Source organism: Leptidea sinapis, chromosome 21, assembly GCF_905404315.1.
Source record: "Leptidea sinapis chromosome 21, ilLepSina1.1, whole genome shotgun sequence".
In the NCBI taxonomy this organism is placed as follows: domain Eukaryota; kingdom Metazoa; phylum Arthropoda; class Insecta; order Lepidoptera; family Pieridae; genus Leptidea; species Leptidea sinapis.
The window spans coordinates 10,502,366-10,520,211 of NC_066285.1; the positions used below are offsets into that span (position 1 = coordinate 10,502,366).

The window sequence follows — 17,846 nt, forward strand, 5'->3', positions numbered from 1 at the left end:
TAAGGATTTATCGGAATTTTGTTGAAAAATATAATTACAGTTTGTATAGTTAAATTCCAATCAGCAGAGTATTTAAAATTGTCATGAAAATATATCCCTACTAATTAAATAATAACATATTACAGACGCAGGTACTTCATTATACCGATCGCAGAAGTAATATACTTAAAAATCTTTGGTTAAAGGCAAGATACAAAAATAATCACATAACTAAACAAACATAACATCCAAATGTTTTAAGTTTTTTTTAGTGTCAATTCTGCCAATATTTGTCTCTTAACAATTCTACACGTGTTTCGCCTCTACACGAGGCATTGACTAGCCAAAGTCTGGCACGAGACTGAATTAAATTATCCGGAAACCACTCTTTTATACCCTCGTCCCATGAAATGAGGCGCTGTGATTGGTCAGCTGTTGTGACGTATTACCCCCCGAAAGACATACGTAACAATGGTGAAGGGACCAAATTTGTTGGTTCATTCAGCAATTTAAACATGTTATTTTAGTGTTTTATTATTTTTAATTGCTCTAACACATTCAATTATCTACTCAAACGTCCGGGCAACTAGAGCGGCTTTTTTCTTTAGACAGTCAAACGTCCAGGCAACCAGAGTGGCCCAGTCGACTTGCGTATTTATTTTGTGTTATAATCTGTAGTATGAATGAATTAGCTTGTCAAATACGATTTTTAAGACTCTATGGTAAGTAATGGTAATAGGCTTATCTTTAAATATCAAGTATCCGAGCAAAAATTAAAAGAAATAATTAATTGAAAATCGGTTTGCGGGGGGAATTGTCATTTGTTTATTTTTGTAGTGTCAAGTGTTTTGTTATTGTTTTGTTTATCATGTAAGTGTAATATTTTAATTACGTATTATATTTGTTTTATATATGAAATTAATCCTCATGATATCTAGTTTCCGATTTTATCTACAAATTACATATAAAATTCTGCTTACGACATTAAATCGACAAGTTATAACAGTATGATCGATACTACTTTATCGATTTGGTTTAAATATCAAATTTTTATTGTAATCCAATTAATTAACACTAAATCATTGCTTGTAATAGGGACAAAATATCATAAATATAATGTTTATAATATTCAACAATCTGGATGTATTGAGACAACCAAGTATTTTACGTTTTACTTGTGCATTCCGCAGATAAATTGTAGGTATATACTAAGAATGGGTGCTTTATTTTAGTTTAATGCAACAATCCCGTAAGTCGAAGTAATGACATATTAATATCAAAAAATAGGTTATATAGTCTATTTCAATAATAATCAAGTTTTATTAATGTGTGCGCTAATATTTTACATAAAAACTTAATATAATGAAAATGTTATCACATTTCTACCTATAATCTCGAGCTTTAACCTTTTATTTATATATAACTTGGGTTCAAAAACATAATTTATGATTTTACACGTTGATTTTCTATACTTTTAACTACGTGAATGTATTTTTTATATAGCCATAGGTAGAGTCGTTATGTAATTATATCGCTTTTAATAATGATGAATCTCGCGCTCGCTGTCGGATAATCTTAATCGCGTCATCGGACGTTTCGCTACCTGCCAGCTGTCATTAATCGGACGTTGCAATAGTTAGAAATAATAAAACACAGGCGAAACACGTGTCGAATTGTTTAAAAAGAAAACTTAAAACATTTGGATAATTCTGGATTTCCGCAAAGTAACGCCTACTTCAATAAAAATAACACTTAAAGACAAAATATGTACTTCTTAACACTATGAGTATTTCAGAGACTGGATTTCTTAAGAGTATTCTTTAGAACATCACCAAATTAATGATTTAAATCACATCAAATCTACATCAATCACGAATAGTACGCTACATAAATACTAGATAAGAAAATATAATAGTTCTAGGGTCACGCAACTCTATATGCCTTGAGTGAGAGAATTTTCGAGAACGATGTCGAACTCGTCGAGCGGTTCCAGTATTTGTTTCAGGAATGTCAGTAAGCCGCGTTTGCGGAGGAAACTTTGCTCTTCGTACATCTCGACGGTGACGCGGGTCATCGACATCGGTACGAGCATTCTGTGAAGCCAGTGTTCTCTGAAACATTAAAATTAGACTTATTAAATCAGTTGATTTGCGTATTTGTATTTGAAGAGGTGGCACAATAGTAGGGGTGTGCCTTCTATATAGGCATTTAGGCAATGCCTACCTTAATAAGAACCTTAACTAATATATACCAAACCACCCAAAATTCCATAATTCCGCGTCTGTCACGAACTTATAATAAACAGTACGCTGAGTTTGACGTATTTCACTTATCAAAAATTAAGTTAAAAACAAAAATAATAAAACATCATCGTAAAAAATAATAATAATAGGTAACGCAACACTCACACACAAACACCTACACACACACACACACACACAAACACACGCGCGCGCTATTGTAATCTTTTATTTGTTAGTATATATAGTACATTTTTAAGTCTATTCTGTTAATATATGACTTGATTCTTTTTTTAATTTAAAATTTATGTAATCCTTTGTGGCTTTATGTAAAACCTAGGTTAAGATTGTAAAAATAATTTTTGTTGTGTACGCTGTTGATTACATTAATAAATAAATAAAATACCGCTAGTTTGATACCGCTATTATATTATTAAGGTGGTACTTGTATCTACAGTGGCTACCTTGCTAGAGACGCAATGCACGCCCCTGCACAATATGTCGAACCGATGACTTTCGCCACAGAGCCCCCGATTCGATCATCGATCGCTACGTACCAATGTGTGGTTTTCGAGTTGAAAGAAAAAAAAATACGTTTATTTAAAAAATACGTAAATACGTTTAAAAACCAAAATTTTATTAGTAGGAGGCTCCGTTGCACAGGATTCCGGCTAGATTATGAGTACCACAACGGCGCCTATTTCTGCCGTGAAGCAGTAATGTGTAATTATTATTGTGTTTCGGTATGAAGGGCGCCGTAGCTAGTGTAACTACAAGGCAAATGAGACTTAACATCCTATGTCTTAAGGTGACTAGCGCAATAACTGTAGTGCCACTCAGAATTTTTGCAGGTTGCATCAATTACCATCAGCTGAACATCCTGCTTGTTTCGTCCCTTATTTTCATAAAAAATACATATTTACAAACTACTATTACTACTCAACGCTGGTATTCTTATTAGGAAATTTTAAAGTGGTATACAGAAGAAATTATCTTATTACTTATCTACTTGACTTACCGCAGACTTAGACAAACGAACAGTTGAAACTTTCCGTCCTTCCCGAGCGTCCGTCCCACAGAGTTGATCTCGTCCATCAGATGGCAATAGCACCTCCATATAGCCCTGTGTTCCTGGTCCTGTCTGCAGTTGTACGATACACCACAGCCCTTGTTCGCTTGAATATTCCCTTCGTCGCATAGACTCATCTTGAACTCGTCCTTTACTCGCGCTAATATAAAAATAAATCTCATTTTAGAGTTAAAAATTATTAGATCCTTTCAAGACCAAATTCAGATTGTATTGCTAAATTACATAGGTCTGAGTTTGTGAATCGTTCTGGTGTTAAAAATACAAAATTTCGTCTCATGGCGTATCTTTGGTGGGTCATCATTTACCATTCATTAACACTGTGGTTATTCCGTGATTGCTAACATTCAAAATATCAGTGATGTTAAGTGAATGCCATTGTCTGTGATCAGATGCATGCAATACCAGAGATCTTTTAAAATAATATCAATTATCACAAGTATTATAAACAACAACTTTCATAAAGTAAATGTCAGATAGTAAGCCTTTAGGCGAGAATGCTAAACATCTTACTTCTCAACTCCTATCTCCAATCACGTTCTCGAAGTATCAGTTCAAAACTAGTATTCATGGCAGACTAGTATTCATGGCAGATAAATCAAAAAAAAATGGAACGAATACAGCTACAACAAAATAAAAAGTTTGTAAGGATAATATATATACTCACTAAAATAGTCCCAAATAAAGAGATTCTTTCCAAACAGTCGGGCAGACTTAAAGCCACACAAAAACGCCTGTTCTAGACATTTCACCAGACCATTTTCTCCGCACAGCAGCACGCTCAAAGAATTTGCGTCCTTTTCGCGTTTGGTCTGGTAGTGCCATTTCACTATAGCGTTGACACAGTCACCTGGGAATTGGTAAAAATATTTCTAAAAAGAATGTTTATAAAACAACTAATAAAAAGTAACAGAATCAATTACTTAGGATAGAAAAAGAAAACTTGGTCAAGGCGAGGTAAATAATACCGAAACAAATATTCTTGTGTTCTAATATTCTTTTTAAAGTATGAAACTATGTGCACTAGATCGCTTCGACACCGTAGGGCCTTGCAGAAAGCATCAGTAAATTTCGTATAATACCAACGACGAGTATACGTTCTACTAGGCATTCGATAATAATAGTATGTTACATGGACATGATGCGAGATTAAGTGGGGGAAATAGAGCAAAAGAGTTACAGAATGGTGCCAAAGAGATGGCCAAAGAAAACGAGAAGGTGGGAAGATGAAATCAAATTGACAGCAGGACTTAACTGGAGAAGAGTTGCCCAAAACAGAAAAGAATGAGAATTTGTTGCAAGTAATTGGAGGAGGCCTTTGCCAATCGGCACGCCGAACTAATTGACATTTTATAGTTTATAGCTTAACATTCTTGGTTTTTCAAATGTTAATTGTTTTTTAGTACCGAATAAAACGACTTTATTATTATGTCACGTGGACAGCCTCCTTCATGAAACTGTTAGAGCCGCCTAAACTGCGGCCAATGAACCGGTTGTGGAGCCAGACGCCGCAGGGGAGCCGGCGGAGGGGAGACCACCATCGACCCACTCTACAGTTCCACGTCCCGTAGTTGCGTCCAAACTATCAGCACGACACCCGCGCACGCGGAGCTACCCATTTATAATATTTCCGCATTCGATTAACTGTTACTCTGTGCTTTCAGTAAATATTTAATGACAGTCCACTGTATACTTCGCCACAAGAATCTAAATTGAGTTACCTATCATGTGCTGGATGGTAGATGTAGAGAGATGCGTGGTAGTGGGCGACAGGGCGTTGTGTGACTGTGACAGTTGCGCCTGCTCGGAGAGTCGCGACGGTCGCTCGGGGCGGGACCTGGCCGCCACCAGCACTCGCTCTGTGGACCCGTCGTCTACGCCCGTACCAAACCAGCGGTTGCACGGGAAACTGAAAACAATCCCTTTGTCAACATTTTTTTTATGAAAATAAGGGACGAAACGAGCAGGACGTTCAGCTGATAGTAATTGATATGCCCTGCCCAATACAATGCCGCTCAGGATTCAAATTTCACTAGCTCCGGCGCCCTTCAGACCAAAACAAAGTAATGCTTACACATTACTGCTTCACGGCAGAAATAGGCGCCGTTATGGTACCCATAATCTAGCCGGCATCCTATGCAAAGGAGCCTCCCATTTATAATATGCATAATACACATTTAATTCACTGTCCCCGCATTATGGACCACTAAATACTATTTTAGTATCCAGTGCCACAAACCTATTATAATACATCCATCCAGAATTTTTGAATACTGAGCGACGTTGCATTGAAATGGGGGTTCGTATCAATTACCATCAGCTGAACGTCCTGCTCGTCTCTTATTTTCATAAAAAAAAGATAAAAATTAAACATATATAATAAATAGTATTTTAGGTATCCTTATTATAATACATACACACATCTTATAAGAATATATTATACATTTAACATTTGATGTTAAAAATTCTAAATACAATAACCAAAAATTTTGAAAACGATATCAAAACTATGGTAATGGTAGTTTTAGGGAAAAAAACAAACGTAAAACGTAAGTAATCTTTTTTTTTTATGGAATAGAGCGTACAAACGAGCGTACGAGTCACCTGGTGTTAAGTGATCACCGCCGCCCACACTCTCTTGCAACACCACAGGAATCACAGGAGCGTTGCCAGCCTTTAATTACTTTCATCACTGTCACCCATACTGTCTTGTAACAGATAGATTCAACGAGCGGATTCAACCTTTTAGGTGTATACAAGTAAACGGTTTTTTACTTACGTCGTATCGTACTTTAAACAAGTAAGCTCATTCTGCAATTTATAAGAGCCTGGAAGACGGTTTCTTGAGAATCATGATATGAAAAACAAAAGAAAAATGTTTATCATAGACCACGAAACACTAAGGGAACTAGGTGTGTAATACTTGTATGAATATTATTATCACTGCAGCGAAACTTAACCTCCCGACGCTCCAGTGCACAAGGCAAGGCTTTAGCTGGCGGCGGCCATTTTTGTTTAGCATACAACGGGAACATAATTTGTGAAATTAAAAAAAAATTATGAAAGAAGTCATAAGATTATATTATAACGTGTCCACTATAGTAAAAATAAAACAAATAATTCAATTGCGATATTTTTATTTTGACGCGTTTAGCAAAATAGTCAATTTCTCGTACAACTCTGAAAGCGCACTCGCAGCACGAATCTATCATAAATCACGTTTTTTGTTTACAATAACCAAGCTTGTTTATCTAACAACCCGTAACATAAACCGCACAATGTCATCTCAAGTATTTTAAACACAAATCGTTATCGCGTCTCAAGTGGCGACGCCGTGTTTGGCGCCAAAACAGTTCAGCATGCAATAGGTTGCCGGCGCGTGGGACGTGAGCGTTTCAGAGCGTTTAAGCATCAGTATGGAGTTATTGAAGTCAATATAACCGAAAATGATAATACTTACAAATATGTGCGTCCAGTGACCTCATTCCTCGCATAAATATGATCCAGCAGCCATCGCGGAGACAAGCCGGAGTTATCGTGACCAATGCGCAGAGTGGACAGGACGCCCAAGTTTTTATGCTACAAAACAAGCAATGGAATTAGCATTACAGATCTCGGAATCCTTATCAATGTTAGAAAAGGATTGATATGTGTATATAGTTAGGTGTTAGTGAGGTTAATTGAAGGAACCCCAGCAAAAAATTTGCAAAAAGTATGCCTCATAGCTGAGAAGTTCGGGCGCAACAAACTAAGCGGGCTTTTTTTTTTCATAAACATGGTTACATGGTTACAAAGTAATATCGTACAATTAAACTTATTATTTAAAGGCTGTCGCACCATTCCCCAATCTGTGTTATCATTAAGAAAGTCATTTATGTTATAGTAACCTTTACGACAAAACTGTTTTTTAACAATTCTTTTCAATATCGTAATACTTTTCTTGTCGGATCTTGTTGTAAAAGCATATAGTAAGTGCCTATGTACATACATAACATTATCAAGAATATATTATTGAGAAGCATGAATTTCAATATTCGTATCTTCTTTAACGGTATAGTAAATATGTTTATCATTTAAATTTGAGTAAATTAAATATGACTAGCATTGTTTTATGCACTATAGTGTACGTCACAACCAGTTCTAAGTAGGTTGTTTGTTGTAGCATTTTCTTTTGTATGCTAATCGTAATTATCTATTGTTATATTGTATGTAAAATATTTATGTTAGTGTCATTCATCATCATTCAGCCGGAAGACGATCGGTCCTAAGCTACAACCTATTTCGGTGATCTTGACCAGATTGTCGGTCGATCTTCTCGGGAGCCTACCAACACTAAGTTTCTCGGTACGTGGTCACCATTCGAGGACTTCACTGCCCCAACGGCCACCTGTCCGTCGAGCTTTGAGCCCTGCCCACTGCTACTTCAACTTCTCAACCATCTGGACTTTGGTTCTCCTACGGATCTCCTGCGAAACTCCGAGGCGTAGCCCCCATTGCCCTCTGAGCGACCATTAGCTTTCCCATAAGATCCATATTTAGCGACTACGTCTGCGTTCCGTATGTCAAAACTGGCAACACACAATGGTTAAAAACCTTCGTCTTCAGACACTGTGGTGGACGAGAAGATTTTACGTAGCTTGCCGAGTTGGATTCAATGTGACCTCCTTCCCGAAATTGAAACTGTTACGAGTACTCGTCAATACTTTCGAGAGATCAGTTCCCATCTATTACGGGAGTAGGTGCGACATGGAAATTAAACATAATCTTCGTCTTGTCCATGTTCATCAATGAAATCAATATATGTGGTATGAAGATTAAATCTAATGAGATTAAGACGCCAACTACCTACAACAAGAGGCAAAATAATAATGATGATTTAACTGAAACCTAGATAAAAATTTGAAAAGTTCTAGAATAACTCACGTGAAATACAAACTCATTGGTGTTCCGTGGTATTGGTATCTTTGGTGTGGACTCCCCGTTCGCTCCGGATATGGATAGCCAACAGTTGGCTGTTGTTTGACTCGCTTTACGAGAAGGGACAATGAACACTCTATACGGCAGTTCTAAAAAAAAAGAAAAGCCAATTAAAAGTCAGAAAACAATAAAAATAAGACGTGAAGTAACAAGTGCAGGTGTATTGAGGTCAGCTGTTACTGGATTCCAATGACGTTCTATACACATATAAAGACATATTTATTTATTTACTAATAATCCAACAGCTTTATATTACACTAGCTGACCCGGTTTTTCCATATAAATGATTTTTAGATATCGTTTATTGGACATTGCAACATTACTTTATTTCTCTAAAATAAAAGATTTTTCTAAAATAAACGTAGCCTATTTTGGTGTATGTACCGTATATTTATTCATATACATGTAGTAAAAAACGGTTATTTCAATATTACAAACAGACACTGCTATGTTATTTATATGTATATCTAAAGATTACAATAGACTTACAAATAACTTTACAAATATGCCAATTTAGGATTAATTACAAAACTTTATAGACCAGTGCAGAAGCCTTTGAAAATGATAAAAAGTGAATAAAAATAATAGTAGGATGAAACTTTTTGGAAAAGGAAGAGAATATAACAAAAATGAATGAAGATGTTCGTTTTTAATCTTCAGTGGTTAGTTAATGTCCTGGTGGTGTCCTATTTAAAAAAAGTTAAGTAGACACTATTACAATTAAAATCGCTTCCATACTTTCCCATCCAAATTAATATATTTTTTTTAAACAAAACACAAAAAGGCGTAATAGGTACTTACTTGTAGTAGGATAAGTGTTCGTGAAACAATTATAATCCACAGCATTTAAAGTTAACAAGTGATAGAGAAACTGTTCTCTCTCCTCCTCGCACCGCAAGAAAGCCGTCCTCTTGTACTGCGACCGCAACAAGGTGGTGTCAGATAGAAGCTCCCTCAGATGTTTGGAGAGCAATTTCTTTTCAAGTGAGAGTCTCACCCACGCCCGGGCGTAACCAATCTCTGTCTTGATATCAGTCATTGCTTGGACGTTTCTACAAAAACATAATTTAAAATAATTAATAACTATCAATTCAACCCGATGCCAAATTACTTTGAGGTTACTTTATAAGTTATAGCCAGGATAATCTTATTTTGCGTTACCACTATTTACTTGACTAATTTCGGAACCTATATTTTATTGATATAAAAACACCTATATATATATATGTCGGAGAATTAGAAGATAAAAGTAATATGGCCTGTATGATTATATTCTACTCTGTGTATTGGACTTAACTGATGGCGAACGTCATCTTTCAAAGTGTGTTTGAAGTTGTCACTGTGTACGTCACTGTCGGTGACGTGATTGAAGTTAGTTATTATAGTCCATCAGTAGAGCGCTCATTCAGAAGTCGCAGTCGTCTTCAAGCTAGCGCCCGCGCCGGTTATGCGCACTGATCGACTTAAAACAACATGGTGGATACTAACACCGTGACGCCCGATTTTAAATACAAATAAATCTCCGAGATATAGATATACGCAATACAAATAATTTAGTCAGTGACATTTCATTACATACATATAACAATTCATACAATGAACGGGCGCAGGGTACATAATTTATATGACAAAACGACATTTGTCGGGTCAGCACTTGTATAAAAAAAAAAACAAAATTATCTAGTAAGATTGAAGGGGAAGAAAAATAGCAGAAAGTGTAATATCAGAAGTTACCTGCAGTCACAATTGGTCGTTAGAGCGAGTACGACCTATCGGGATTACCGCTCCGAATTTGATGAAAGTTTATATCATACTGTAAGTCATGGAATTTAACAAAATTCTGTTTTTGAGAAACTTAGTCATGAACGTAGTAAGTGCATACAGAAGTTGTACAAATTTACACATAATATTATGGTATAAGACACCCACCTCATGTCAAAGGTGAGATTTTCTGGTAGCGGCCGTAAAGGGTTAGTCGGTTGCGAAGATCTCCGTTCCAAAGTGCTTGAGTTGCTGAGTCTATCCCGAGAGCTGTCTCGAGACCCGCCCCGGGAACTATCTCGGGAACGGTTCGCGGCTGCACTCTGCTGGGCCTCAACTTCCGCGCCCACTGATGACAGATCTGTATACGTGAGACTGGATTATGAACGTGTGACAACGTGAACACCTAAAATAATTAAAGACCATACACCAGTACACGAGTTCATAATTCTTTTCCAACCATATTATGACAAAAAAAAACCATTTTATGTGATTCAATTTATATGGTGGATAACAATGATAATTTAGCTGTTTTAGCGAACTGGCTATTTTGGATTAAAATAAAACCTCCTTGGTGCAAACCTTTTTTCACAGCTAGAACATTCTAGATTAAGAAAATGTAAAACATGAGATTATTAGACGATCCATTGTTTTTTATTTCGGCTTTATGAGTAAAGATGGATACATTGAAAATTAGAGTAATTTTTGAATAAGAGTTCCAGAGCGTAACTAACGCAGCCGAAACAACTTGCAATATCAATTCTGTCTTTGGAGAGGATACAGCTACAAAACTCTCCATATGTTTTCTGGTTTAGTAGCTTTCGTACAGGAAATTTCAATTTGAATAATGAACTGAATAATAATGATTGCAATTGTCTTCTCAATCAGGCGTTCCGACAATAACAACTTTTGAGAAATTATAGATTTTACGGCATTATATATGATTATGGCTGACATTCGGAAAAACAAAATAATAAGTTTACACTTACAATCCAGTCTCTTCCGTAAAACACACCAAGCTAATGCTGCATGTTTGAAAAAAGTAATAGCACACGTTAAAAAATTATATAGCAGTAACAAATAAATTTATTGGCTTACACATAAAATGCTATTCGTAATATTATTGTATAGTGCTGGCTTACTAAGACTTGTATAAGGGCGCTAAACAGTCAATACCATGACTTGTGTAAGGTCGCTAAACAGTGAATACCAAAACTTGTGTAAGGGCGCTAAACAGTAAATACCAAGACTCTTGTAAGAGCTTTAAACAGTAAATACCAAGACTTGTGTAAGGGCGCTAAATAGTAAATACAAAGACTTGTGTAAGGTCGCTAAACAGTAAATATCAAAACTTGTGTAAGGGCGCTAAACAGTAAATACCAAGACTCTTGTAAGAGCTTTAAACAGTAAATACCAAGACTTGTGTAAGGGCGCTAAATAGTAAATGCAAAGACTTGTGTAAGGTCGCTAAACAGTAAATATCAAAACTTGTGTAAGGGCGCTAAACAGTAAATACCAAGACTCTTGTAAGAGCTTTAAACAGTAAATACCAAGACTTGTGTAAGGGCGCTAAATAGTAAATACAAAGACTTGTGTAAGGTCGCTAAACAGTAAATACCAAAACTTGTGTAAGGGCGCTAAACAGTAAATACCAAGACTTGTGTAAGGGCGCTAAATAGTAAATACAAAGACTTGTGTAAGGGCGGTAGACAGTAAATACTAAGACTCTTGTAATAGCGTTAAACAGTACATACCAAGACTTTTGTAAGGGCGCTAAACAGTAAATGCCAAGACTTATGTAAGGGCGCTAAACAGTAATTACCAAGACTTTTGTAAGGGCGCTTAAAAGTAAATACCAGGCCTTGTGTAAGGGCGCTAAACAGTAAATACCAAGACTTGTGTAAGGGCGCTAAATAGTAAATACCAAAATTTGTGTAAGGGCGCTAAACAGTCAATACCAATACTTGTGTAAGGGCGCATAATAGTAAATACCAAGACATATAGTCATACCTGGTGTGAGATAATTTGGGTCAATTGGTTGCGTTGAGTTGCTGCACTGCTCTAACTCCTGATAATTTAACAGATGCATCCATAGCGCCGACTTCCCCATCTTATGCTGAACTCCATGCGACCACATTCTCTCCAGCAGGTCACACAGAGACGCTATCATCGTGTTTTCCTCTACTCCGGTTATCGAAACCTCTGGTCCTAGACCTAAATCACTTTCTTCTGTGCCCATCTTTTCAAGCAGCATCCTTTTCGTCTTGCTTTTGCATTCCTAAACGACAAAATTCTAGTTATTATGGCAATGCTTTAACAGAATTGTTATCTTTATGTTTAATGTAACAAGGCTGAACTAAATAACTAAACATAAAAAGTAAGAATGATATTTTTAGAAAAATTGAATCTAGTATTTGCATTGTTTATAGAACAACGTGATACAACTTTTATTCTTAAATTAATTAAAAAATTATAGAGGAGATCAATTTTGTTCTTACACATTGTTTAACACTCTTTCGTTTTGGACAAGCAGAAAAAAAGCTGTTTTGAATTTCACGAATATCCGATTATATCCCCGATTATATCAATCTGCTACACGTGCAAAGTTCATCGACCATCACGTGTCACTGCTACATTTAAAAAATATTATATGCTTTTCCGAACCAAACTTGCATCATCGACCACATAGGCCAGTGGTTATTGTGATCCAGCCCACTAGTGGTCCCGGGTTCGAATCCGGAATCGATAGGTTAAATTTTTTTATGATGAATATATATTTATGTATAGTTAAGTATAATGATGTATATCGTATAAAATAATATCGTTGTCTTGTACCGTTAGTGTGCTAGATAATTTCTGCAATGTGTCTTTACTTTATTGCTTATTAGCTAACTACACTGGCCTGCAAAAGTAAGTATCACACTTTTCAAATTAAATTTTTTTCTTAACTATAGAAGGTAGAGATTTAAGATTAAAAACGTTTTGTTGCAAATTTTATAGGCTTTAATTCTTAGAAACTAAAATTATACATTAGTCACATTTTTAACTTAAAAAAGATAAAACAATGAAAATAGACATTTTCAGTTTAGTGTAAAAAAAATTGAACTAAAATGTATTAAATGTTATTTAATTTTAAATAACTGGTATTGCCTCCTCGAGCTCTGATTACAGCTTCGAGCCGGTTTGGAATACTGAACACTAGGTTTCGGAGCCGATGTTGGGGAATATTCTCCCATTCTTCTACCAGGGCCTGCTTTAATGCCATGAGTGAGGTACAGTAGGTGGTGGTCTGCGATTATATATATTATATATATAGCCTCCCATGCTCATCCCAGGCGTGTTCAATCGGGTTGAGATCAGGACTTCTTGATGGCCAAGCCATCACGCTGATACCGACCTCCTGAATATACTCTTGTACGATATGAGCCGTGTGTGGCCGGGCATTATCATGCATCAGCATCGATCCATCACCCATATTTGCTAAATACGGCCCTCCATACTCATTGAGAATCTCTTGAGCATATCTTTGCGCAGTGAGGGTGCCATTTTCTATGGCTACTAGCTCTGTGCAACCTTCTGAAGATATGCCAGCCCATACATGTACACTGCCTCCACCGTATTGGACTCCGTTTCTGAGATGCAGGCTTGAAGGTATCGCTCACCAGGTCGCCTGTAAACACTTCGCCTTCCATCAGAAGTGTAAAGGGAGAATCGAGACTCATCTGCAAACAAAATTCTTGACCATTCTTCTTCATCCCACTACATGTGTTCACGGGCGTATCGCAGTCTCGCTATTCGATGCTGTCTCTCGAGTTTTTGGCCACTCGCTGGTCTTCGGGGTTTCAAATTTGCTTCAGCAAGTCTTCTTCTCACTGTACTGTCACTAATGTAGTCCCTCCGGGTCTGAAGTAGCTGTTGCTGGACTTCAACTGCATTTTGGTGGCGATTTCTTAACACAGTGGAAATAATATAACGATCTTCTCGGGCACTGGTACACCTGGCTCTGCCATTACGAGGTCTCCTCAGATGGTGTCCAGTCTCTTCGTACCTTCGCTTTAGCTTCTAGACCGTTCGTACCGTCACACACACCATTCTTGCAGTGCGACGAAAGAGGCATGATAAATAAATGTTATGTGCTTTTTAGCATAAATTTTTAAAACAAGACCCATCGATCTTGAAAAAAATTTAAAACAGAAAGAAAAATGTGAATGGTAAAATTGTAATTCGGAAACGTCCACTTTGAAAAAGGAATGGTTTTGTTTTTGATGTTTTTTTTCAGCCAATTCTTAAAAGAAGGTTACCGACTATAAAGTTTTTATGTACAAAATTAAATTCTCTTTGAAGTCCTTTTTATTTCGAAAGTATATCTTGTGAACTTAAAACGTTATCCCAATTTTAAAAGTGTGATACTTACTTTTGAAGGCCAGTGTAATAGGTAATTCATACTAGATACGAGGGGCGGTCAAAAAGTTCGCGGAATGGCGGGGTTGGCGGGGGTGAGGTCGCTCCTCCAGGTAGCCGCTACTTGAGTAACTCATAATTACTATATATGCCAATTTCTAGCCTAATTGGGTCATTAGCTTTCGAGTTACAAACGAGTGAACAAGTAAATCGGGAACAAACTAGCCACTATGGAGAAAATTGAACATCGCGCCGTCGTAAAGTTCCTCACCAAACAAGGAAAAACGCCTCAAACTATTTTGCAAGAGATGTTAGCTGTTTACGGAGACTCTGCTCCTGGTAAAACCATGATTTACAAATGGCACGGCCTTTTCAAGCAAGGAAGGGAGTCAATTGAAGATGATCCTCGACCTGGACGGCCCATTGAGGCCACTACGCCGGAAATCATTGAAAAAGTTGAAAAACTTGTATTGGAAGACGGAAGGTTGAAGAAGAAACAACTTGCAGCATCAGTTGGAGTATCAGAAACCACAATTTTAAATATTCTTCATCAACATCTTGGCATGAGTAAAGTGTGTTCAAGGTGGGTCCCGAGAATGCTCACGCCGCTGCAAAAACGTGAGCGCGTCAACTGTTCCCGCGAGTATTTGGACCGCTGTGGAGAAGTTAGGGAAGAAATTATGGCCCGAATTGTAACCGGTGATGAAACTTGGGTTCACCACTATGAGCCTGAGTCAAAGCAGGAGTCGATGCAGTGGCACAAAAAAGGCACACCACCCCCAAAAAAATTTAAAGTGTCGCAATCGGCCGGAAAGATCATGGCGACTATTTTTTGGGATACTGAAGGTATTCTTTTGATCGATTATAAAGAACGTGGTGTTTCTATAACGGGAGAGTACTACGCTTCCCTATTGGACCGATTAAAAGAAGCTATTAAAGAAAAAAGAAGAGGAAAACTGACAAAAGGTGTACTCCTTTTGCACGACAACGCGCCCGTTCACACGAGTCATGTTGCGACGGCTGCCATTCATCGATGCGGTTTTGAACAACTACGCCATCCACCCTACAGTCCAGACCTGGCCCCTAGCGATTTTTATTTATTCCCAAAGATGAAGAAAGAGCTGCGTGGAAAAAAATTTAGAGACGATGATGAAGTCAAGTCGGCGATTTCGGCGTATTTTGACGCCCAAGACAAAACCTATTTTTTCGACGGTATTAATAAGTTATATGCCAGATCCCAAAAATGTATTCGTGTTAAGGGGGAATATATTGAAAAGGAAAAATAACATAATGTATCATTTCATCTTTTTTCCCAGTCATTCCGCGAACTTTTTGACCTCCCCTCGTAACATAGAATAATAACGCTCAGTCCGATAGTTTCATTCATTGTTCCTGTCAATATAGAAGTAACATTATAATTAATGTGTGCGTTAACGTCACGTACTTACATTCGCCCAGACGCACACAGACAGCCAAATAATGTTGCAAGTGAATAGACATTTCCCTAAATCAGTAAATTGTAAGAAATACTAGATTATATGTATTAAGAAAGAAGAAAAATAAAGAAAATATAAATTAAGAATTTAATAAAAACATCACGCATTTAATTATTCTTGAAACAATTTTTGAAGTGTAAGTAAAGAAGTTCTTTAGAATCGTTGTTTTTTGAAACTCGATGAAACGAAAAAGCGAGACGATAGAGGCGCCGTTCCCAGCTATATCCGAGGTTTTCTGGAGTGCAGAGAACGAATTTGGAATAATTTTTGAAATCCAATATGGCCGCCGTGCAAATTTATGATTTTAACAATATGAATTTCGTATTCAATGTTCTCGAAGGTGCAGATAACGAATTTGGGATCATTTTTAAAATTCAAGATGGCCGCCGTATAAAATTAGGATTTCAACAATATGGATATCGTATCCGAGGTTCTCGAGGGCGCAGAGAACGATTTTGGGATCATTTTTGAAATCCAAGATGGCCGCCGTGCAAAATTATGATTTCAACAATATGGATATCCTATCCGAGGTTCTCGGGGTGCAGAGAACGAATTTGGGATCATTTTTTAAGTCCAAGATGGCTGCGGTGAATATTGTTGTGCCACATGGAACAAAAATCTTTGAAATCATAAATTTGCGCGGCGGCCATCTTGGAAAAACAAAATACAAAATGGCGCGTAACCGAAAATCGTGACGATTTGCTATAATATTTAGCTGTTTTGACGAATGTATTAGCTTAAATTAAAAGTTGTGAAATAGTATTTAGGTGTGAAATGTGATTTTCTTACCATAATTTTTATTATAAGACGCTTTGTGACACCCTTTTACTGCACAGTTAGTAATTTTTTAATTAATTCGCGCACTGATTGTCCTGGAAGTTGTCAGAATGACACTCACGCGGCGGGATACGTATGTGGTCATAAACGACCACATTGAAACTGCTTCATTTCGTCTGGGCCTACTCACGTTCTAGCGTTATTATTCCAAGATAATATGTGAGAGATACAAAATATAGGAAATACAAATTATATTCATTTTTTTTATTTTACAGAAAACAAACGGGGTAGAGCATGTGGTAGAAAGTTAGAGCCGACCCCCATTGAGGGTCTTACATTAACATTTGAAGTGTGGTTAGAGGTACTTCGTAATAATTGCTTTACAAGAAGTATGTAATCATCATGGTGCTGGTGAAATATATTATGTTAAAGAAATGCCCGGTGGTGAAAATAGATTACATCTCAACCTGAACATTTCCTCGAACATTCCCGTCGAGTTAAGTAGAATAGTATTCTATAATAATTAAGCAGTAATGTGTAAGCATTACTGTGTTTCGGTCTGAAGGGCGCCGTAGCTAGTGTAATTACTTAATTAGGAGACTAAACATCTTATGTGTCAGGGTGACCCTCAGAATTTTTGGGTTTTTCAAGGGTCCTGCGCGGCATTTCATTGCAACGGGCAAGCCTATCAATTACCATCAGCTAAACGTCCTGCTCGTCTCGTCCCTTATTGTCAAAAATAAAAATTGTAGTATAAAAACCTTTAGTAATTTCTCAACGAACGCCCTGTGATTCTGCGCTATAGCAGCAGGCGTCACCTCTGTGGACAGTCGTCTCCCGATATCACCGAGCAACAGCTCCGGTGGACAATCCTTCACTTGCCACTTTGCGTTCTTTATGCGTTTCAAACTATTCGTTCTGAAATATTCCAACAAATATATTAAATCAAACTGGAAATTTATTTAACAAAAAGCATTTAAAGCAAAGCGTGATCATTGACTTACTATTTACGATGCGTGCTTAACTACGGCATCTATGTACGTGCTTCATGTTCGTACATAGGTATGAGGGTAGTACAATAAAAAAATACGTAAATAAGAATAACATGTATTATTATTATGAATATAT

The 17,846-nt window shown here is 37.0% G+C and overlaps 2 protein-coding genes across 5 annotated transcripts in view; one reads left to right on the forward strand and one right to left on the reverse strand.

Annotated features, from left to right (window-relative positions):
* Positions 1–17,846, forward strand: part of LOC126970624 (dynamin-1-like protein) — a 587,387-nt gene that overhangs the window by 377,039 nt on the left and 192,502 nt on the right. The window lies entirely within an intron of this gene.
* LOC126970617 (DENN domain-containing protein 5A) overlaps positions 1,622–17,846 on the reverse strand; it is a 44,333-nt gene continuing 28,108 nt past the window's right edge. For 2 of the 3 annotated variants that reach the window (XM_050816660.1, XM_050816657.1), the window contains 11 exons: positions 17,480–17,636; positions 12,055–12,322; positions 11,034–11,069; positions 10,213–10,405; positions 9,085–9,335; positions 8,230–8,372; positions 6,767–6,885; positions 5,028–5,215; positions 3,974–4,156; positions 3,238–3,448; positions 1,622–2,090 (listed from right to left, as the gene is read on the reverse strand). In XM_050816660.1, coding sequence (XP_050672617.1) covers positions 1,913–2,090; positions 3,238–3,448; positions 3,974–4,156; positions 5,028–5,215; positions 6,767–6,885; positions 8,230–8,372; positions 9,085–9,335; positions 10,213–10,405; positions 11,034–11,069; positions 12,055–12,322; positions 17,480–17,636 — 1,927 coding nt within the window. In that variant the 3' untranslated portion in view covers positions 1,622–1,912. The remainder of the gene's footprint in view (positions 2,091–3,237; positions 3,449–3,973; positions 4,157–5,027; positions 5,216–6,766; positions 6,886–8,229; positions 8,373–9,084; positions 9,336–10,212; positions 10,406–11,033; positions 11,070–12,054; positions 12,323–17,479; positions 17,637–17,846) is intronic. The other variant, XM_050816658.1, reaches the window with a different exon arrangement.